The sequence below is a fragment of the Danio rerio genome, chromosome 6, assembly GCF_052040795.2.
Source record: "Danio rerio strain M-AB ecotype USA chromosome 6, GRCz13ab, whole genome shotgun sequence".
Lineage (NCBI taxonomy): Eukaryota > Metazoa > Chordata > Actinopteri > Cypriniformes > Danionidae > Danio > Danio rerio.
In genome coordinates this window covers 48,639,734-48,664,029 of record NC_141026.1, presented here as the reverse complement: position 1 = coordinate 48,664,029, position 24,296 = coordinate 48,639,734, and the positions used below count along the sequence as shown (strand labels likewise).

At 35.1% G+C, this 24,296-nt stretch overlaps 1 protein-coding gene across 1 annotated transcript; it reads left to right on the top strand.

Annotated features, from left to right (window-relative positions):
• The first annotated feature begins 5,277 nt into the window (after positions 1-5,277).
• Positions 5,278-23,646, top strand: ptgis (prostaglandin I2 (prostacyclin) synthase). The gene is given in 10 exon segments (NM_001111160.1): positions 5,278-5,383; positions 5,498-5,621; positions 9,265-9,440; positions 9,716-9,862; positions 10,999-11,123; positions 11,237-11,418; positions 17,369-17,507; positions 18,429-18,610; positions 20,859-21,010; positions 23,496-23,646. Coding segments are annotated over 10 exon segments (1,443 nt in total). The 5' UTR covers positions 5,278-5,312; the 3' UTR covers positions 23,641-23,646.
• Positions 23,647-24,296: the final 650 nt, after the last annotated feature.

The window sequence follows — 24,296 nt, the reverse complement described above, 5'->3', positions numbered from 1 at the left end:
ATTCCCCTTTTTACAAGATGTAAAATAAGTCCCTGATGTCACTAGATTGTGTTAATTTGTGTTTCAGCTCAAAATACAACACAAATACTGTTTTATAACTCTTTGAAACTGCCCCATTTAGGCTATGATCCTAGTGTAATTGTGCCTATTTTGGTAACTGTCTTTAAATTCAAATGAGATTGTGCTCTTTTAAAAGAGGGCGGAGCTACAAATGCCTGTGTCAGCATGGTGGCAGATTCAAATACAAGACTATATGTCACTAATGGGTGGGGCTTTCCCCTCTGATGTCATCTACAAAGGAAGAATGTCAATCAAAGAGTTTCTGCAGACTGTTTTCATGAAGTGTGATTATAAAAAATAAAAACACTTTTTTTTTTTTTACCATTTGAAGCTAGTTAGATTCACAGACACACAACTGCATTTAAAGCCATTATAAAATACATTTTTGCATAATAGGTGCCCTTTAAAGCACATCCTCTTTTGTCAAAACTATCTTTAAACCATATTTTGCACTTGATATTTTGTCATGAATTCAGTGACATTCATATACAGTATACATATTTTAAGTGTTGCTAAAGCTGTTCAAAGTGTGACTAAATTCCTTTAGAGGCAACAAAGTTGAGACCGTATAGATATAGACACTAAGTCGTGAATATCACAAGCTCTGCCAAGATTTCAGCTTTCTTCAGCTTATTCATGGTGAAATGATTTTTTTTTTCCTTTTAAGAGATCACGGCAGTCAAACCTAGCCTTTGTCACATCGATTAGCACAGCGCCAAGTTTAAAGCCTCATTAGTTTGAGTGGCCTTTGAACTGCAGGGACCAGAGGACACAAGGGTCCAGTGTTATGCGGGTGGCCTCTTCATTTTGGGCATGTAAGCCGAGTTACAAATCATATCAGACTTATCTGAGAAAAAGTTACAGAATTACCAGAGAATTATTGAGAAATATTCAATTGAGACTTTCATAATGTGAACATGGAGGAAATCAGTGACAAGATTTAATTAGGATTTACTTGCACTGTAAAACGCTAAACAAACAGCAGCTGTGGTTTCCAGAACTTTAAAAAATACGGTATAAACCATAAAATAATTTTATACACTTTTTCATCTCTTTGACACTTTAACTGACACTTGCACCAGTTTAGCACATTTGAGCCAGACACTTTTTTACAATCACTCAATGTTTAGTTATAAAAACACACATTACATAGGTTTCCATACATTTTATACTGTCCAAACCGTATATTGTATTGCCCCCACCCTACCCTACCCCAAACCCCAACCATCACAGGAGTCAGTGTACAGCTTTACTCTCTGATTAAACTCATCCTGTGGGATTTTTAAGCTTTTTGAGAAATGAGGACGCCATCAATGTCCTCATATTTCACCTCCTTTTTGTAATACCTGTCATACCCATGTCATTATACAGATTTGTGCCCTGATATGTCACAAAAACACGTGCACACACACTCACACACAAAACAACAAAAAAGTTAAGTTTCCCATCATTTTTTAAAATATGTAATAATAATAGTAAAAAGACAGCAGGTGTGATGAATTTAGGTTTTATTTGGTAGAAACCATTTTTACTAGTTTCAAACTACTAAGAGTGGCAATAAAAGTCACTTTATTAAACTTTTCAACATCAGTTGTTGTCTTGTAATCCAATTAAAGCAAATGCACAAAAAAAAATCAATGTATCACAAAAAGTGAATTAATATTAACAGATATTTTACAGTATAGATATTTAAATAAAGATTCAGCAAGCTTCATTAGCGCCTGCTCTGCATTTAAGACTTAGGGTGTAAAATATTTAATACAGCAAGCATACGAAACAACTTTTTTCAGTGCCTGTTATCTACTGAAAAAATACCACAAAGTTCAGGTTGTTCCTGTTATGTAACTAACAAACAAGAATTCTCTCCACCACAAACTGTCAAAATACTCACCCTATAAGACCCCTTTTAACTGTACAAATATACAGCTTAATAGCATAAAGCACACTGCAATTAAATCTGTGAAATTCTGGAAAAATTGACAGAACTGAAGCTGGATATAAAAAGCTCAGCGTGAGTGTGACTCAGTCGCCACCTTATGGACTGAATCATGCAGTAATCTTTGTACAGGCTCCTTAGCTGTCTTTTCTGTTCTAAAGGCTTAGCAATTGAATGGACATAATCCTTAAGTAAAAGCTTTTGATTTCACTCACAATGAGCTTTGCTACAAATATTCTTCTTGGCAAAGAATTTAGTCTCTTTAGTTAAGATGTAGGCATGACATATAGACTGTCAGGAACTTTGTTTTGATGGTTTCCATTGCAATAAATGTGTACTTACTGAACATATATTTTTATTCTTTGTTCATATATATATATATATATATATATATATATATATATATATATATATATATATATATATATATATATATATATATATATATGTAATACTATTGTGACATATTTGTACTATTTTGTATGTATTTTTAATAAATGGTTTGCATGATTTGTGATTCACACTATTGTTATTACTATTAATAAATCTATATAGATTAATGAGTTTCTGTGGGACTTAAGAAGGTCTTAAAGCCATAATTCACCCCTCCATAATTATGTTATTGAGTTATTACATCCATATCACTGCATTTTATATAGCATTGCACTAAACAAATAAAATTTTTAAAAATCTACTCAAATGAATACAATAAATCAATAACCTGCGTTATTTTGCATTAGATACATTTACTTGAGATGAAAAATAAATGTTTTTTTCTGATAAAATTACTATGTACTATGTGATTATGTCAAAGGTGTTACGAAAATTTATTCTCCATTCAAATTGAGTTTATTTGTGTTAAACATATTGATAAATACTTGTTTGTTCATAAACAGTGTTGGGGAAAGTTACTTTAGAAAGTAATTCATTACAATATTGATTTACTCCCTAAAAAAGATACTAGTTATGTTATTTAGTCTTTGTGGTAAGTAATGCATTACGTTACATTTGAGTTACTTTTGTGTTACTTTTTCTGACCTGACTGAGGCTTAATCTGTTTCAGAACTTACAAGGGAGCAAGTTCATTTAGTTCATTTTTTTTTTTAATTATATAAGATAATGTTATACTTAGTTCAGTGATTAATTAATTAAATTGTTCACCTTTAATGGATAGGACAGTATTGACCTGGTGAGCAAAGAGACGGGAACAATCGGCATAGGACCTCGAGGCGGAAATCAAACTCCATGAGCAACAAAGTGCTTGTGTCAACACACTAACCTCTACATTGGTGTAAAAGCGAATTGACTAAACTAAAAAGTAACACTATTTACATTTTTTCAAAAGTAACTTAGATATTATTATTTAATTTTTAAAAAAAGTAATGCGTTACTTGTTACTTTGAAAGTTAATGTCATTACGTAACTCACATTACTTGTAATGCGTTACCCCAACACTGGCATTAATCATTCAATTTTGATAAAATGTATAGAAAACACTGCTTCTCATGCCATGTCATTTTAGTTCTCAAGTAAATCTTTCTTGATTTAAGAATCTTTAGGCATTTCCATAAAAATGATTAAATATTAAATAAATTAAGGTTAAAAGATTATTTGATATTCAAGACTTATTCAAAAAGAAATTAAAATTTTGAAAGTTATATTTTTCCAATGTTAAAGTGTTGCTTATATATTTTTTGCACCTACAAGTTCACATTTAGAGAACATTTTCATAAATTTCCTTTTAAAATCAATCATAGGAAACATTTTCTTTCATTCGTCTTAAAAAGTCTAAGATTTACTTTTATAAACCCTGTAGAAACCATGCTCATGAAGCAACATTTCTTGCGTTTAAAGAACACATTAAGTTGCATTGCCACACTTCTACAGTACAATGATGCAGACTTTATCATCAGAAGTGAATATAGAACATTAAGACAGCACACACCCATAATCTCTGAAAATGGCAAAGCAATAAAAGATACACTTAACATGTTTCAAGACAAACAAAGTTCCAAAGAGATCACAAAAGTCACACAAAGATCATGAGCTGAATCTTCAGATTCTTCAAACACACAGGCTCCTGATTCCAGAATACAATTGAGTATCATCAAACACTTGTAAAAACAGGAAAGTGTTTTAATGTGGGGGTGTTGTCCTTTGTTTGACATCTCATTTGCTGATGATTCATTAACTGTCAGGAATTATTGCTAAATATTAGTGACTTCTGCATTTTATTTAGCTTCAGACAGTTTTTTTTTAAGAGTATATGTTATGTAATAACAGAGGTTTTTGATTTGTTTCTACTGTTGTCACAACTTTACAAGAGTGTGTTACAAGTTAAGGCCCGTTCACAACAATTACAATAATTATATAGATAATGATACTCCTCTTAATATTCTTTCAATGCTTAAAATCATTGCATTCATTACCCTTCCCCACTTTTAAAGTTAAACATCTATCAAGCATGGGGTAACATGATGGCTTAGTGGTTAGCACTGTTGCCTCACAGCAAGAAGGTTGCTGGTTCGAGTCCCAGCTTGGTCAGTTGGCATTTCTGTGTGGAGTTTGCATGTTCCCCCCGTGTTCGGGCTGTAGTGTATGTGTGAATGAGCGAGTATGGTTGTTTCCCAGTACTCAGTTGAAGCTGGAAGGGCATCCACTGTGTAAAACATGCTGGATAAGGTGTTGGTGCAATCTGCTGTGGCGACCCCTGATGAAAAAAAGGACTAAAGCCGAAGGAAAATAAATGAATTGATGAATGAATGAATGAATCCACCGAGCACTGATGAACACATTGATGTTAAAACAATTTAATCGAATAATTTCACCGCAAATGTAAGGTGAACTATCCCTTTAAGAATGAGGCAGATTTGTCAAAACAGAAGTAGATGCAGTCAGTATTTACAATGTAAATATATATTTACATATCTAACGAGTGAATCACTAATAAGTGAGGGAAACCAACGTCACCGCAGGAAAAATCCCTACAGAATATCATTTTAAGAGTTGACAACTTGAGGGACGACGCTGCATATTTCCCAAACTGGCGACATCGTTTTGATGCGAGTTTCGTTGAAAGTATATTTAGGCTACTCGGTGTCTGTTTATGCTTCATCGCTAATCATCATGACGAACCGTCACATACTAAACACTGAAACTATCAGGCTAGATGGCTTCGTCAGGTCTCGTCATTTTCAGACATTTACACGCCCATGGCTGTAGTTGTGATTTCGTAATGGGGTGTGACGTGTGTTAGTTAGTAAGTATTTAACTTCTGTAAACCAGGGCAGAAGAACACAAACATAGGCTACTTGTCATGATGTGGACTGCTCTTCTGCTGGTGGGACTCTCTATTCTGGTAATAGTACTGTACGGGAGACGAACAAGGTGAGCTCGACCTGTCTGACGAGCTTTCTGATATGAAAGACGACACTTTCAGTGAGAACTGAACTTTAAAAACACGCACTTATAATATTCACGCATTTAATATCAATTTTGCAGACGAAGAAATGAACCGCCACTTGATAAAGGAATGATTCCTTGGCTTGGTCACGCGCTCGAGTTTGGAAAAGATGCTGCCAAATTTCTGACACGGATGAAAGAGAAGCACGGAGACATTTTTACAGTGAGTTCTAAGGTCATGTTATTATGTTTTGATGCAGTGACATAATGCTAGAGTAGTTGTTCGACATAAAGTGAAGCTGACATAAGTAACATGTAAGGAGAATCATGCGTAGCTTTGGTGCAGTGAAAAGGCTGTGTTTCCTTCTTCTTGTTGTTTCGGCATTTTTAGTTTGAGTTTTTAAATAGTTAGAATATTTCGTATAGTCACTCAACTAACAAAACGTCACATAATGTGTTTAAAATGATAGTTCTAGCAACATAGTTTAAATGTACCCTACTGTATCTGTATTTACAATACATTTAAGGAAATACTGCGAAACAATGACATGTGTTTTGTATGTTTTAGAGTTACCCTATAAGCACTTAGTTATTGTCAATTTATTATACCGTACAATACTGTTTTTGCAATTTTAAAATGAAGCTCTTCTACATTTACTGCATATAATAATGCATAATTTAGTCTAGTTATTATAGTAGTACACACATGTAATGTGTAACAAAAAGACTGTAAGTGTTTTAGTAGAACATGTTAAATAAATGAATGAATTTCCCAATCAACTACCACAGTTATTGCATAAAGATTATGAATAATATAGTTTTTTATAATGATTTAATAATTATAATTTAACACCAATAACACCAGAAAGTAAAGCTTACACAATTGTATGTCTTGTGATTGTAATTGTTAATGTACAGTGCTCAGCATGTATGAGTTCACCCCGCACAGATCTCACATTTAAATTAATATTTTCTATAGGATGCTTTACAATAATATATTAGTGCACATACATTAGTTTAGTCAGTACTGAAGCCAAATCTTGAGCTTATCTGACAAAATAACCTACAATAATGGATCAAAAATTTGTAGCCCAAATTTAAATTTAGGGAAATAATTTAATAAAAACTTAAAATAAAGCAAAAAATCAAAAGCAACAAAAAATGTGTGAAGTTTTATTGAAATGTTGTAGTTTGTCATTATTTTGCAATACTTTGCATGAATTTAAATGTATTATTTTTAATTTCTAAAAATGTTCTATGACTAAAATATTATTTTATTAAATATATCTGTTTAATACATCTGTTTTATTCAAATGCAGCAAAATATATGACCCATATTCACTAAGAAAAAGATTAAAATATTAATTTTTAAAATGGGGTGTGCTTATTTTTGCTGAGCACTGTATTACTACAGTATATAACATTACATTTTACAAATGCAACTTCTCATGTGGCTGATTATGGGGTTGATAGGTCTGCAGAATCTTAATTACCAAATGTAACATTTTGTTGCAAATATAAACAGTAAATTAGAAGCTATTAAAGATCCATGTATTTTACACATTATAATATTCATTTATTCATTCATTTTCTTTTCGGCTTATTCCCCTTATTAATCTGGGGTCGCCACAGCTGAATGAACTGCCAACTTATCCAGCTGCAAACCATCTCTGTGAAAAACCCATACACACTCATTCCCACTCATACACTACAGACAATTTAGCCTACCCAATTCACCTGTAACGCATGTCTTTGGACATCCAGAGAAAACCCACACGAACGCAGGGAGAACATGCAAACTCCACACAGAAATGCCAACTGACCCAGCTGAGGCTCGAACCAGCGACTTTCTTGCTGTGAGGCGACAGCACTACCTACTGAGCCACCGCATCATTCCCATTCTAATAAAGACAACAGAACAATAAGAAGCTACTCTTATGTTGAATGTCAGGGCACTTTGGGCACACACACCTTGCAATGTTTTTAAATTGACATGAGCATTTAACTTTAACTATAACTATGAATAGGCGAAACATGACTCACTTCCGTAAAATGCTATGATTAATAGTGTCGTAACCAACGTTCCGGTTTCATGTGTATTTAGGCATCTGCTATTTTTGAAGTATTATTACAGCAACCAAAGGCTCATCGTGGTCTGTGATTTTTCAACAAAGGTGTCCTGTTTGTGTTATGTTTGGAAGGCAGCTTCACAGTGCACACCATTGCAGAAGTTCACGTACAGTGTCATATGCTTATTAGGTGTATGTGGTCTTAAGTGATCCAGATTATAGATTTAATACAGAATGTAGATGCAGGTTGTGATATTTTGGTATGTGGACTATAGGCATGAGCTGATTTTATAGACTAATTTTTTGACTATAGACCTGATAAGCAACTTTATAGACACAGTTAAGTCAGAATTCAGCAGCAAGGATAATTACCTGCTCGCATGCTTCTGATTCCCTTTCACCTGCACTGGCTCCCGGTTCACTATCCTATACAATACCAAATCTTTCTCTTAATATACAAAGCTCATAACTTGGCACCTCACTACCTTTCTGGTCTTCTTCATTTGTACACTCCTTTGGGCTCACTGAGATTATCTTCTGCTGCATTGTTATCTGTTACAAACTTTAAGATGAAGTCATTTGGTGGCAGGGCTTCTAGTTGAATGGAACTCCCTGCCTTTGCACATACGCCAGGTGGACGCCATTTCCAATTTTAAATCTCAGATAGCAACTTTTTTTGTTTAGGATAGCTTTAAATGATTTGCCGGTTTAATATAATGTTGATAGTTTTTTTACTGCTCTTATTTTTATAAGGTGCTTGCGATATGCTGTAAGGTGTCCTTGAAAGGCGCCTATAAATAAAAGGTATTATTATTACTAACCGGTTTTAAGTTTTACTGCAGTTTGGATTTAAGAAAGTTTTTGGATTTAAGAAGGTTTTAATACCACTAAAATCTTCTGTTATACCATTCCTAAGGTATATGAAAGGGTTTTTTGATGTGTTTTTAAATGTGTTGTCATGAAATCTGTGTTTTTGGAACTAATGAAGACAGCAGAAGTCAATGATTTATTTTATTTATTTAGCCTGACATGTTTACTGTTCCAAAATTTTATAAATGTTTCCTAAAATAAAATGTATTTTGTTCAATGGGGATTTTTTTTCCCCAGACATTTAAAAAGAACTTATTTTAGAGCACTAATCACACATAAAATATTTATCCAAGGTTATTATACCATCAGAAACATATACCGGCCCATGCTTAGCAGATTATTTATTTCCAAGATTAAGGATTAGTTTTAAATATATCATAGGCTTGCTCTTGTTTGCGGCTGTTTTTTTTTTTAAATTATTATTATTTTCTAGGAAGATTGAGAAAAACAAATGAGTCAAGCTCATACCTCGTTCCCTGTCATCATCTTCCAGAATATCTTGGGTGCTTATTTACTGTAAATGCTTCAATAACAACTGGCTGTTCAACTACGTTCTAAATACACTGGACATATTTTTCACAAATGTGTTCAATACTTGCACTTTTCAGGAGTTAATTGGGTTGTTGAATGCACGTTGACACTCCCATAAATTATTGAACAGTGTGTGTACAGAACAGGATTAAGCACTTAAAGATGAACTGACAATCAAATATACTTGTGTACGTGCCCTAGATGCCTCTCACTTTGAAGCGTCTGTCAGTCAAAAGTCTCACGGCCTTTCCCATAACCTGTACTCAGATTGCTGTTTTCTTAGAAATCTTTTTAACTGAATATTAGAGATTCTTAGATAACAATCTTGAGCTCTCGCAACATTTCCTCTGTCAGCTTGTCTTTTAGCACTAACCACACCAATCTAATTTGATTCAGGTGCGTGCAGCTGGACTATATATCACCGTTCTGCTGGACTCAAACTGCTATGATGACGTTCTGTCAGATGTGGCATCTCTTGACCAGACCAGCTATGCTCAGGTTCTCATGAAGAGAATCTTCAACATGATTCTGCCCAGTCACAACCCTGAATCTGAGAAGAAACGAGCAGAGATGTAGGTTGCTGATAACATCTACACTGAAAAAAAAAGATGTCTGCAAAATTGTTGCAAATAAATTTAAACAAACAAATTGAATTTAGTAATGTTCAACCTAATTTGATTGTTTAAATTCAACACAAAAAATTTTTTTAAAACCACTTAACTTAAAAAAAATTGTAAATCCAAGGAATCTTCTTTGAATGTGATAGAGTATGTCTGTCTTGATGAGTTCACATATTAAATACTTATTTGAAAGATGAAATAATAATGTACTTAATGTGTTTGATTAGGCATTTTCAAGGGGCCTCTTTGACTCAACTATCCAACTCAATGCAGAACAACCTCCGCCTGCTTATGACCCCTTCAGAAATGGGTCTCAAAACATCTGAGTGGAAAAAAGATGGACTGTTCAATCTTTGCTACAGCTTGCTCTTCAAGTAAGCCAACCTCTAAAATCAACATACCAGTAACCAACGAAGATTATACACGCTTTTCATCTCACCACATGCCTTTCGAAACTATTGACAGGTTACAGCTTTGCACATCTAGCTGAACCACAGCTGCAAGGAGAATTTCAATACTCAGGCTGTTATTATCATGTTTAGCAAACACTGTACAATCTAAACTTTCATTCGTCATTTAGTCTGCAATAAAACCTAATGGCCACTTCCTGACAACTAGGAGTCGCATAGGATCTAGTTGCAGGAGTTCAAATATTTCAACGGATCCGCAGCTCAATTCGGATCCACAACTAAAAAAAAGCATTTTGTGATCCGAACCATGAGATTTGTGATCTGTTACGCCACTATGACAACCATATTATAATTACATTTTCTTTTCGGCTTAGTCACTTTATTAATCTGGGGTTGCCACCGTGTAATGAACCACCAACTTATCCAGCATGTTTTAGGCAGTGGATGCCCTTCCAGCAGCAACCCACCTCAGGCAAACATCCATACACATTCATTCACACACATACACTACGGACAATTCAGCTCACCCAATTCACCTATAGTTCATGTCTTTGGGGGAAACCGGAGCACCCGGGGACTAGGGAGAACTCCACACAGAAATGCCCAACTAACCCAGCCTAGGCTCGAACCAGTGACCTTCTTGCTGTCAGACGAATGTGCTACACACTGCGCCATTGTGTTGCCTCATATCATAATTTACAGTTATTATTAGAGCAGGTTCTTAAAGTATAAACCTCACTTAATTTTCTGTTAAGCAACAGACCATCGTGAAGAGCTTACGTATGCACTGCTTGACTATTAATACTTGATTCGAAATGTATTCTGTAGCTAAAAGCAGAGACTGTCCCACCCAAAAGCTGCCATGATAATAATCACTCTGTATTGTACAGATAACTCATGTTGTCAAGCCTCCCCAAGATGTGGAAGTTATCTGACGTTCATCTTCAGGACAGGCAGTTGGTGTTTTGCGTCAGTGGTGAAATTAAAAGCTTAAATGTTCCACTGATAGTCTTGAAAAACTTGATTCACTTTAACAGGGTTAAGGGCAACTTCTTTAGTTTTTTATTGCTTTTTTATGCTATGTGACTTTATTTCTACAGGACTGGCTATCTGACAGTGTTCGGCGCAGAGAATAACAATAGTGCAGCTCTAACCCAAATTTACGAGGAGTTTCGCCGGTTCGACAAGCTTTTGCCTAAACTTGCTCGAACTACAGTCAACAAAGGTAATGATGTTTCAGTTGAAAAAATACCAAGAGAAACAAATGTTCATTCTTTCATTATTTTAACTTAATTTCATATTTAATTTCACCAAGTTGTCCATGTTTGCATTTAACAGAGGAGAAACAAATTGCAAGTGCAGCACGAGAAAAACTGTGGAAATGGCTGACTCCATCAGGTTTAGATAGAAAGCCAAGAGAGCAGTCATGGTTGGGAAGCTACGTAAAGCAACTTCAAGATGAAGGCATTGATGCTGAGATGCAGAGGAGAGCGATGCTGCTGCAACTCTGGGTCACACAGGTCAGTTCCTCCATGTCTATCATTGTGTATCACTGATTTATTACAGTACAGTTCGGTTTGGATCAGCCCGATCAAGCTTGTATTTCCACTTCCAACAGTACCTTTACTTGGTTGCTGAAGTATATACCAAAAAAAGTAAAGATCAACATCATTTTTAGCTTGAAGAAGAAAGCCTCATGGCCTATTTACATATGCTTATGCAAGTTCAACTTCTTTTTATCAAATGTAGATAAGTGTCAAATGTGAGGAATTGGTTTTTAGATGAGACACGTGAACGGCCCCAAGGACGTTCAGCAGATAGTGTTCTTGCTACTTGGCGTGTGGTTTTTTGTTACAAAAAGACGACAAGGTTTGTTTGAGATCAGGTCGGCCATGGGTTATTGCTGGGTCTCGTCATTGTATCATTACAGGGTTGTGTTTCCGCTGTGTATTTAAAAATGGTGTTTCCTGTGTTTTCATTCCCTTGAGTTGTTGCACACATAAGTATTAATTCTCTGGTCTAGCTCTAATTTTATGGTACTGTACTGTTGTGCTATGTAACCTTAGTAAAAGTGTCAAAGAAGGTGTTGTTTTGGTACCTCTGACAGTGGAAAAGGAAGTAAACAATGCATACTATACTGTACTGTACTCAGGGTGTGATTTGGGGGGGGGGTTGACCGTCTTAATTAACGTTCGATCCCCCTGAAGGACATCAAAACAAGATGTATGGGGGTCAGCAGTTTATAAGTAAGAAAGAGCTTTCTTTAATATCAGCTTTCTTACATAATAGTAATTAAAAATCTGTAATATAATGGTTCATACCACTATGATGCATTCAATCGCACCAATCAAGGGTTGAAAAAATATCATTCAACAGTCTGAAATTGGCAATGATTGACATCTTAGGTATTCACAAAACAAAGCGTTTATATCTGCATGTAGCCTAACAAAAAAGAAAAATACACAAACAACTTGTATTATTTGTGTAGTTTGACCTGTAGTAACCTCTAAAATAGTCTCTAAATATCCCACAAAACACTGAAAACATATACATTTTATTGATAAATTAGATGTCATTTAAATGCATTCATAAATGTGATTCACTGAAGCATGTATTACCCATGGTATTACCAAACTACTACAGAAAAAGTTGACCCCCCAAACAAGCTATTAATTGTCCTTTTAACATACTGACATTTAAATTGAATACACTGCAAAAATGATTGATCAGTGGCTGTTAAGTGAACTGCAGCCACTGCAAATGCTTTTTTTTATTATCTGATTATAAGCAAAAATAACTTGGAAAGACCTGTGATGCGATTAACTGATAATGAACATCCAGTCAGCGTTCACAAAGCTGAGGTCAAGCTTTAGATGAAAATGCAAATATCCTCACCTTATCAAAATTAAACAAAACAAACGTAGAGAGTAAGAAAACAACAGGTCTGATTGTAGAAATATGGATATGTTTCCATGTCAGCAGGGACATGAAAATACACTAAGTTATATAAGATTGAATAAGCTATCTGAGACTATATGCTAGATACAGTCACCGGCCACTTTATTAGGTACACCTGCAGCATCAGAACAGGGAAGAAAGGTATTTTAAGTGACTTTGAACGTGGCATGGTTGTTGGTGCCAGACGGGCTGGTCTGAAAATTTCAGAAACTGCTGATCTACTGGGATTGTCACACAAAAGCATCTCTAGGGTTTACAGAGAATGGTCCGAAAAGGTTAAAATATCCAGTGAGCGTCAGTTCTATGGGCGCAAATGCCTTGTTGATGCCAGAGGTCAGAGGAGAATGGCCAGACTGGTTTAAGCTGATAGAAAAGCAACAGTAACTCAAATAACCACTCGTTACAACTGACGTATGCAGAAGAGCATCTCTGAATGCACAACACATTACACCTTAAGCCTACAGCAGCAGAAGACCACACTTGGTGCCACTCTTATTAGCTAAGAACATGAAACTGAAGCTACAATTTGCACAGGCTCACCAAAATTGGGCAACAACATGATAGCATGGATCCATCCTGCCTTGTATCACCGGTTCAGGCTGCTGGTGGTGGTGTAATGGTGTGGGGGATATTTTCTTGGCACACTTTGGGTCTATTAGTACCAATTGAGCATTGTGTCAACACTACATCCTACCTGAGTATTGTTTCTGTCCATCCCTGTATGACCAAAGTGTACCAATCTTCTGATGGCTATTTTCAGCAGGATAACGCACCATGTCAAAAAGCACGAATCATCTCAGACTGGTTTCTTGAACATGACAATGAGTTCACCATCATGTCAACATGGACCAAAATCTCTGAGGAATATTTAGTATTTTGTTGAATCTATGCCATAAAGGATTAAGTCCGTTCTGAAGGCAAAAGGAGGTCCCAACCTGGTATTAGTTAGGTGTACCTAATAAAGTGGCCAGTGAGATTACATGTGATGGTTTTTTAGATAAGCCTGTTTACTTTAATAACAAACTGACATAACAGTACAAAACAGCTATTTTGGCATTACGTTGAACATTCTAAGGATTCATTTTATGTGTCAGAATAAAAAGAGCTTTTTTTTTAGCACATTAATGTCATATCTTTTTGATTTTCCATACAAAAACAAGCGTTAAAGCCTTCCTTTAAAATCAGTCTACACACTGTCTATTTGTCTACTTATCTGTCTGTCTGTCTGTCCATCTATCCATCTGTCTGTCTGTCTATCTATCCGTCTGTCTGTCTATTCGTCCGTAAACAACCTTGAAAGTCTAGAAACGGATTCATTTAGAATGACTTCTAAAATAAAGTATTTTATGAAATTATAAATGCATTTACTCTCACCTGATCAATTTAATGCATCCTTTCTAGGCTTTCCTAATAGATTTCTATCCAAAAAAAAGCCTATTATTTTGAATGGTCGTGTACCTCAGTTCTGTACTTTTTTACATAACAGGAAAGTGGATAATTTGTATTACCTGGCCCCAAAATAGACAAAAAACTAATTTGGCTTGAAAAGACTTCACGAATAGATACTTTTTATAGTGCTTTATCCATTTAGGAGCTCTGCAGTAAAAAATAACCAGTTACTTTCCTTGTAGGAACATCTTTTGTTGCATTTGCATGGGTTTGAACTAAATGAACTACTCAGTAAAGCAAAAGTTCATTTTTATAAACATTATGAAGAGCTACTGCGTTCAAAAAAATGTCCTTTTGTCTGAAAGCATGCTTAATCATAATCAAAACTACACTGCTGACACACTTATACCTTGAGGTTGCCATAGGGATAGGCTGTTTTGCACTCCTGTGATCTTACTGTAAACAAAAGAGCCTGTCACTTCTGGAATGCAGGAGTGTGTGATTTCAGTTCCTGACTTCTCTCAGAGTACATGAACACAAAACCTGACAGGCTGCCCAAAGTACACCTGAGACGCCATAGCCCGAGGACAAACAACACACACTGAATGATTCTATTGTTACAGGAGGAAATTATGCAAAGGAGGTGTTGATGATTCATTTGAATCTACAACACAGTATGTGACAGAATTATGTGCACATTAGAGACGTACAAATTAAGCTTGTTAACACATTCATTTACACATGAAATATCTAAATAAACACCACAAGGCAAACATTCAAAGCTCATCCAACAATAATTCTAAGGTTTAAAAATATTAGGCAGAAGGTGATGTTACATCAAAAATAAGATTAAAAAGACAGATTAAAAGGTGGTTTATATATACAAATGGGAACAGAGTTAAATGGCTTTGGAATAAAAACTGTTCCTTCTCTTTAAGTTTGTGCATAGATCTAATTTTCCGAGCCAGCAGCAGGCAGCAATACTTTAATTTAGCCACATGGGAGCAGTATAACTGAAGAGAAAAGGCTTCACTGCATAATTATTAGTGTATGCTTGCTCATATTTACATCGGCTTGTTTGCACCTTACTAATACTACTAATGAATAATGTAATTTGCTGAGGAGTGTGCCGTTAATTTAGAAGTGTATGAATTTATGGTAACACTTTATTTTGATGGTCCATTTGACAATTAGCAGACTGTCTGCTTAATATCTGTTGATACTGCTCCTTCAACAGACATTTAACTGACTATAAGGTACATGTCAACTTACACTAACCCTAACCCCAACCTAACAGTCTACTTATGATCTATTGAGAATTGGTTGGCATGTAAATGTAACGTAACTTGAATTCAACAAACGGACCATCAAAATAAAGTCTGACCTAATTTATTTATTTATTTATTTATTTATTTATTTATTTATTTATTTATTTATGTTATGCGATTGTGCTACCCATTGCACCACTGTGCTACCCCTATTTTTTTTTATTTATTTAAGTGAGTAAAGTTGCATTAAATTGCTAAGTAAAAATTTAAATTATAAAGAAAAATATAAATAAATTATGTTACTTAAAGAATAAACTAAAACCATAAAATCTAGAATATTAATGACTGTAATGAGGACATTGTGCTTGACAATGAGGAACAGCTGCAAAATAATTAGCTTAATATCATATTGCCTAATGTACATTGCTCAACATATGTGAGTACACCCCTCACAAATATCTCAATTAAACAATATTTCCATAAGATACTTTACAATATGACATATGTGCATATACATTAGAGTAGTTAGTGCCGTAGTAAAATCTGGAGCCAATTAAACAAAGAAACTTATGATAACAGTCCAAAATTACTACACCCAAATTTATGTTAGGGAAAAATATTAAATAAAAATTTTAAAGAGCAAAATGTAGCAAAATAATTTTATAAAATTTGTTGAAATTTTGTAGTTTGTAATTTATTTATCCATGTTTATCCATTTATTAATTTAAATGTATTATCTATTTCTAAAGATGTCTGGCGACTAAAATATTATTTTAATAAATATATTTTTTTAATAAATCATTTTTTGTTCACCAAAATATATGACCTATATTCACTGAGAAATGGATAAAAATATTAAGTTTCAAACTGGGGTGTACTTAATTATGCTGAGCATGGTATATAATACCTAATTTTTTTAAAAATGCTAAACAAATTGTAATATTTTATAAATTGTAATATAATATAATGTATTAAAATTGTAATGATTTATATTTCAAAATATTACTATATATTACTTAGGTATGATAACCATTTTCAAGGTATACCGCTGTTTGAAAAAGTCAAGGTTTTAAAACCGGCAAAATTTTCTGCAATACTAAGGTGTGAGTACAATTTTTTATTTAGGTGTTTTTTGTTGTTGTTTTTGTTGTTTATTTTTTTTTTTTGTTTTTAGGACAGCAGCATCTTCAGCAGAAAAAATAATATTTTTATCCAAGGTTATCATATATATTATATCGGCCAATGCCTAATATTACTATAGTTTAATGAATATAAATGCTTGAAATGATACTATTTTTATGACAAAACTGCACCTTAGTGATTTATAATGCCCAGTAAAACATGAACCTAGATGCTTTATTAAACGTGTGCTGTGAAAGACAGCACGTCATATAAATCCAGCATGTGATGTCATTTTAAAATATGATGTATTGCGTGTATTGTTATAGTAACATAAGCACAGGGAATTTCCCCTCACATGAAGCATTCGTTGTGCTTTATCATGATATCAGCAGGTTTACTGACAGATTCACCTAACATAGTGTTCACCCCTCTCTGACCTTGTCTGTCAGCAAGGAATCCCCCTAAACCCCAGCGATTGCTGTATGACAGGTTTAACAGCGTTGCTGTACACATACTGACAGCACTGCTGATATAAAACCGCTTATGGAGAACCAATATGCTGCATGTTAGAGCTTATAAGAAACATCATAAATCTCACCATGAGTCAGGTCACTTTAGGCATTTAAATAAGTATGCTACAGGATTTAAAGAGTAAAACTAGACATTCAGTGTGGATTTTTTTTTTTTTTTTTGAAAGGGTTGAAAGTAATTCAAGGTATGCTTATGTCCTCAGGGAAACGCAGGCCCTGCTGCATTCTGGGTAATGGGCTACTTACTCACCCACCCTGAAGCTCTGAGGGCTGTGAGAGAGGAAATCCAAGGTGGAAAACACCTTCGTCTGGAAGAAAGACAGAAAAACACTCCAGTCTTTGGTAGGTCACTTCGGTGAGACGGTTACAATAAAACTCTTGTAATACAGAGACAGATATTTAATAAATATACTGACCACAATAAAGATAATCCTAACAGGTCCGCATAAAATAGAAAATGACAGACAGACGGACGGAGAGACACACAGATAAATAGATGTATGGACGGACAGACGGATAGATAGATAGAAGTGCATTAATTACAGGCTGACAGACAGACACATAGATGGACACACATTAAGATAAGTAGACAGATGGACAGACGGACAGTAAGACAGATAGATAATAGTGCATTAACTACGGATGGACGGACAAAAGAACAGATAGATGGATAGATACACAGACAGACGGATTGACAGACAGATAGATATATGGATAAACGGACGGATTGACGGACAGACAGAAAGATATATGAATGGATAGACGGACGGACGGACAGACAGACGGACAGACAGACAGATAAATAGATAGATAGAGAGGCAGACAGACAGACAGACAAATAGATGGACACACTGACAGATAAGTAGACAGATGGACGGATGGACAGACAAACATAGATAGATATATAGATAATAGTGCAAAAACTACAGATGGACAAACAAATGGACAGCTAGATAGAAAGAAAAACAAACAGATAGAAAGATATATGGACAGACAGACAGACAGACAGACAGACAGACAAACAAACAGATAGAAAGATATATGGACAGACAGACAGACAGACAGACAGACAGACAGACAAATAGATAGATGGATAGATGGATAGATGGATAGATGGATAGATAGATAGATAGATAGACAGACAGATATATAGATATATGGATGGACAGACAGACAGAAGGACGGACGGACGGACTGATGGATAGATAGATAGAAACTAAATCCAATTTCACTAAAATGAAAGCAACTGTTGTGTTTTTACAGATAGTGTTCTTTGGGAGACGCTGCGTTTAACTGCAGCTGCCCTCATCACTAGGGATGTGACGCAGGACAAAAAGATTCGTTTAAGCAATGGGCAAGAATACCATCTCCGACGGGGCGATCGGCTGTGCGTTTTCCCCTTCATCAGCCCGCAAATGGACCCACAGATTCACCAACAGCCAGAGGTGCACTTTCATACTAAAATCAACCAGGCAGAAAGATGAGAATTACTTGGGGAGAAATCAATTCATTACCCAGAGAAGAGTTTAGAAAAATTTGAAATGTGTATTGATTTTCACTTTATAAAAATAGGTGCAATTTAAATAGACTCAGGCTCTAGCAGCTATAAGAGAAATACAAAAACATTATCATCCACATTGGTAGCCATTAAGTGAACTGCAACCAGATGTTTTGAATTAAAATTATATATGGTGTTATAGTTTATAGTTTTTATGGTGTTTTTTTTTTTTTTTTGTTCAGTAAGCTACTGTTTTTTGAAATACATCTTAATATAAAATAATGCAGTTTAAAGCGTTAAATTACAATATATATATATATATATATATATATATATATATATATATATATATATATATATATATTTATTTATTTATTTATTTATATATTTATTTATTTTTTAATCAGACATGGTTGTATACATTGTCAACATTTTAACTTTTTAATCAAATGAAAAGATTGTTTTAACTTATTAACCTTTCGCTAAGACACACTCGAAAACACCCACATACCAATCGTCTGTCAAGTTTTCAAGCAAGGGAAACAAGCCTAAGCGTTGTGCATATGGATTGTGCAAATCTGATACCCAGTATCCTAAAAGTTTGGATGGGGTGGTGGAATTTATTTCCCTTTCCAAAACCTAAAACCCAAAGGGAGAAATGCCAGCGTGGATCAAGCTTTGTGAGGGGGGCTGAAAGAGCGAGTTAAGTTGGTTTTGTTTTCAATATTTCTGACACATTCAGTGATAGATGGCAATAACTCAAAATCCTCTTACCCTAAAAAAGATCTAAACTGTGTTTCCTACAAAAACACAAACCAGGTCGTTTCCCAGCTGTCTTTTCTTTTTTTTTTTTTTTTGCTCAATATTATGAGCACTTCTCCGTTTAAGCTCTCGCCATAGTAGTCATACTAATAGCAGTCATTTTCTATCTGTTTTAAGCTACGAATATTTGCATTCCATATCAACAGAACATAACCGAGATGTGCTCACAATTTGAGCACTTGCGATCAATATTCTTCACCCGCAGCTGTTTTTCAGTCATTTATAACCCTCATGTCCATGTCAGAACTACGATTCACAATGTTTTTGTTAGTCTTTTGTAGTTTTAATCATTGAGGACGACGTTATAGTGGGTTAGTGTCTGCTTTTATTTTTGGTCTCAGATTAATATTTGCTGGTTAGGAAAATCTATTTGTTGGCTTCTGCTATTTATACTTTGATTTGCATTTCAATTGATTTTCTTTCCACTTAGCTGCGAATTAGAATAGAAACGGTATAAAAAGCACACAAACATACTGACAGTTATAGGTACAGTATATTGTTATGGGTCAGTGATGCTAATGTCTGGCACAAATTCATCAATTTCCCCTTTCTGGTTGTTCTTTCTATGAATGAATTATGAAGAAGCACAGTCCATGCATGTTTCCTCATCGGTTAGTAATGATACATTTCATTGCACAACAATAGTCTATTAGGCTTTTTGGCTAAAAAAAAGAGAATCACGGTTTAATTAGGTATTATTTGATTATTTTTAAATTTAAAAAAAAAACATGATTTATATTTATGTGGAATTTGCAAACAATGTAATAAGACTTTTATAGGAACTTCAAACAACAAATATAAACATTTATTATTTACACCTGATAAATTCAGTAAATCCATAGAATTTCAGTTATTTAGTTATTTTTGACAAGGATGAATTGCTTCTTATATGGCTAGAGCGCACCTCACATTATTGACTTAACCTAAACCTGTTTATATTGAACTTTGACATCCACTATTATAATCAGGCTTGGATTACATTCTGCACAGGTCAAAGGACTAATGTAGTGAAATATCTGGGATTAGTCATTCAAGTGCTGCCATTGGCACAAAGACAAAATGGGGGAAGGGGTCACATTTTATAGTCACTGCTGCTGCTATCTGTGAGAAACAGGCGCACACAACATAAACATATCATAGGCCAAAATGCTGACGTTGTACATTGGCACCCAGAACCGAAGATCTGATCCAAGCTTCCATGTTAAATCATTCCATGTGGATTGCAGTGAAATGATCAGCGAACATACCATTGCTTTACAAATGTTTCATCTCTAGACAATCTGATGCTGTTTTGACTGTTGCGTACAACAAATATCATTACACCAATCAAAAACTCAGTCATTAATTATGTTTATCTCCTTGTAATCCAACAGATGTTCCAGTTTGACCGCTTTCTTAATGCAGACAGGACAGAGAAGAAGGACTTTTTTAAGAATGGGGCAAGGGTGAAATATCCCTCTGTGCCCTGGGGAACCGAAGATAACCTCTGTCCAGGACGCCATTTTGCAGTTTATGCAATTAAAGAGTGAGTATGGTTTCAAACATCGAAACAAGTTTGTGGGCAAAATCCAATCATTTCAATTGGAATCGAGTTTTGTTGGAGGAAAAGTTTAACTTGGCCATTCAGATTCAACATGTCGACTGACAGATATACAGTACATATATAGAGTACATTGCTACTATACCAACACTAACCAACACAATAGCACTTACCAACACAATAGCAACCGTTTGGGCTCATTTACACCAGGCATTAAGATTTTTTTTTTTTTTTTTTTTGTCAATCCGGTGTCAAGAGGTTGATGGCAAATACAGATGTAAATAGGCATGAGCCGGTATAAGATTCTGCTAGTATGATAACCTTGAATAGAAATATCGCGGTATCATGGTATTGTTCTAACTATTGTAATAACTGGTGTTGAACACAATATGTTTATTTTAAAAATATTTTGGAGCAGTAAACATGTCAGACTTAATAATTCAAATGAATTATTGACTTCTGCTGTCTTCATTAGTTTCAAAAACAGATTTCATTATTAATTAAAATGGTGTCTTTGGATATATTTTCTGCTAGAGATACTGTTGTCCTAAAAAACAAACAAAAAAAGTAAATAAAAAATCTTACACATACGTTAGGAATGGCATCACAGAAATATTTGGCGTTCTTAAAACCTTGACTTTTCCAAATCGCAGTATACCTTAAAAACGGTTATCATCCCATGCCTAGATGTAAATGTGTGTGTTTTTTTCTTTCTAACACATCCAGCGTTAGTTAAAAATGCATTTAATCACATTGTTTTATAGTATAAGCACCGATGTAGTCAAATCCACTCAAACAGCAACAAATTACCAACTACTGACTGAAAATTACCAAAATGTAAGAGATTTTTCATTCAAATGAGCTTTAAATATAACAAAATAAAAGGTATATCAAAATCCAAACGAACATAGACAAAAGATTTACTAAATGTATGTTTGGGGGTGGCGCAGAAAGTAGCGCTGTCACCTCACAGCAAGAAGGTCGCTGGTTCGAGCAATAAAACAAAGAAATAAGCATTACGTTAAATTCAAACTGACCATCTCTTTTAAAGACATACACACACCACCTCCCCATAATTCTCCCTCGCTTTTAGATGTGATGGCGGGCCAAATCAAAGGCTACCATGGGCCCTACTTTGGGCATCTTTGGTCTAAATATTACTGTTATCATTTTAGGGATTCTCAACTGAACCTGCAACATACTACATTGTACATTTTAAATTATATGAAATTAAAACTTGGCAGCACGGTGGCTCAGTGGGTAGCACAATCGCTTTACAGCAGGAAGTTCACTGGTTCAAGCCCCAGCTGGGTCAGTTGGCATTTCTCTGTGGAGTTTGCGTGTTCTCCCCATGTTGGCGTGGGTTTCCATTAGGTGCTCCATTTTCCCCCACAAGTCCAAAGACATGAAAATAGGTGAATTTGGTAAGCTAAATTGTCTGCAGTGTATGTGTGTATTTTCCTGGTCCTCTAGGTTGGGGGTTAAGCATTGGGCTGGGCGATTAATTGAAAAGTAATCAATATTGACATTCAGAAACTTAATCGATCTAATTTTTCCAGGACAATTTTTTCAATTACTTTCCTTACGTGTCCCCGCACAGTTAAAGGCTGTGGCTGATTTCTACTTCTTTGGCCACTTTGCAGCCACATCTGATCTCTGATCAAATAGAACGATGGACTCTTGAGCCTTACATTGCTCTTCCCTGACAATGATTGAAAGCTGTCAGAGATGCCTTGAAATAGCATATTATCCATTGCATTTCATTTTTATTTACATTAAAATATTTGTTTACAGAAGTAATTCTATTTAGAGAAGATCCTCCTTATTTTATACTTTTAATATAAACAAAACTGAAAATCATTGATTTTGTTTCCAAAAGTGCAAGTTATTTATTTTCACTTTCTTATAAGAACAAAGTGACTGTTGGTTTTAGGTAGTGTATTTTAATTTCAGTTGATCAATGTTGATGTACAATAAATAATCATTGATAGTAGTGTGTGTTTTCTTCATTATTTTAAAATCAAGTAATGCACCCTTCATTCAGAAATCTCTCAATTGTAATATGCTAAGCAGGGCTGAGCTTGGTCAGTACCTGGATGGGACCACATGAGAAAACTAGGTTGCTGTTGGAAGTGTTGTTAGTGAGGCCAGCAGGGGGTGCTCAACCTGTGGTCTGTGGGAATCCTAATGCCCCAGTAGAGTGAAGGGGACACTATACCGTCAGTGAGCGCCATCTTTCGATGAGACGATAAACTGAGATCCTGACTCTCTGTGGTCATTAAAAATCCCACTTCTTGTAAAGAGTAGGAGTGTAAAAGGCATCCGCTGCATAAAAAATTGCCGGAATAGTTGGCAGTTCATTCCGCTTTGGTGACCCCTGATAAATAAAGGAACTAAGCCAAAGGAAAATGAATGAATGGTCAACTATAATAACATTTGGAATTATTTTGTCATTTTCTAATCTCTTTAGGCTTGTGTTCACCATCCTGACTCGATTTGATGTTGAACTGTGTGACAAGAATGCAACGGTGCCATTGGTGGATCCCAGTCGATATGGCTTTGGCATTCTCCAACCAGCGGGTGATCTAGAGATACGCTACAGAATAAGATTTTGACAGCGGTAATATGCCAAACCTGATTAATAAAAATACTAATAAATATTATTATTTACAACTGTACAGATAACAACAAGCCTTTTTTGAGTGCATGCTGCGTGCTATTTGCAGAAATAAATATTGTATTTAATAAATAAATATTGTTTTTTAATAAACTCTAGTCAATCATTGTCTCTCTGGATCTCATTAAGGTTTTCTGAAGAATTCTCTAGAACATGTATAAACATCAGCTTTTGATTTTCCATCAAAGATGTCCCTCTTTACATTCTTCTGTTTTGGGGCAGCACGCTGGACGTTCTTCCCGTGTTGGCGTGGGTTTCCTCCGGGCGCTCCGGTTTCCCCCACAGTCCAATGACATGCACTATCGGTGAATTGAATAAACTAAATTGGCCATAGTGTATGTGTGTGCATATGAGGGTGTACAGATGTTTCCCAGACTGGGTTGCAGCTGGAAGGGCATCTGCTGTGTAAAACATATGCTGGATAAGTTGGCGGTTCATTCCGCTGTGGCGACCCCTGGTGAATAAAGACTAAGCTGAAGGAAAAAGAATGAATGAATGATTTTGTTTTCTCATTTAATGCACTTTTAACTTCATAACATGCTTTAAATTACTTCTATGGTCGTATTTTATGTTTGTCAAAGACAAAAGTTAGAA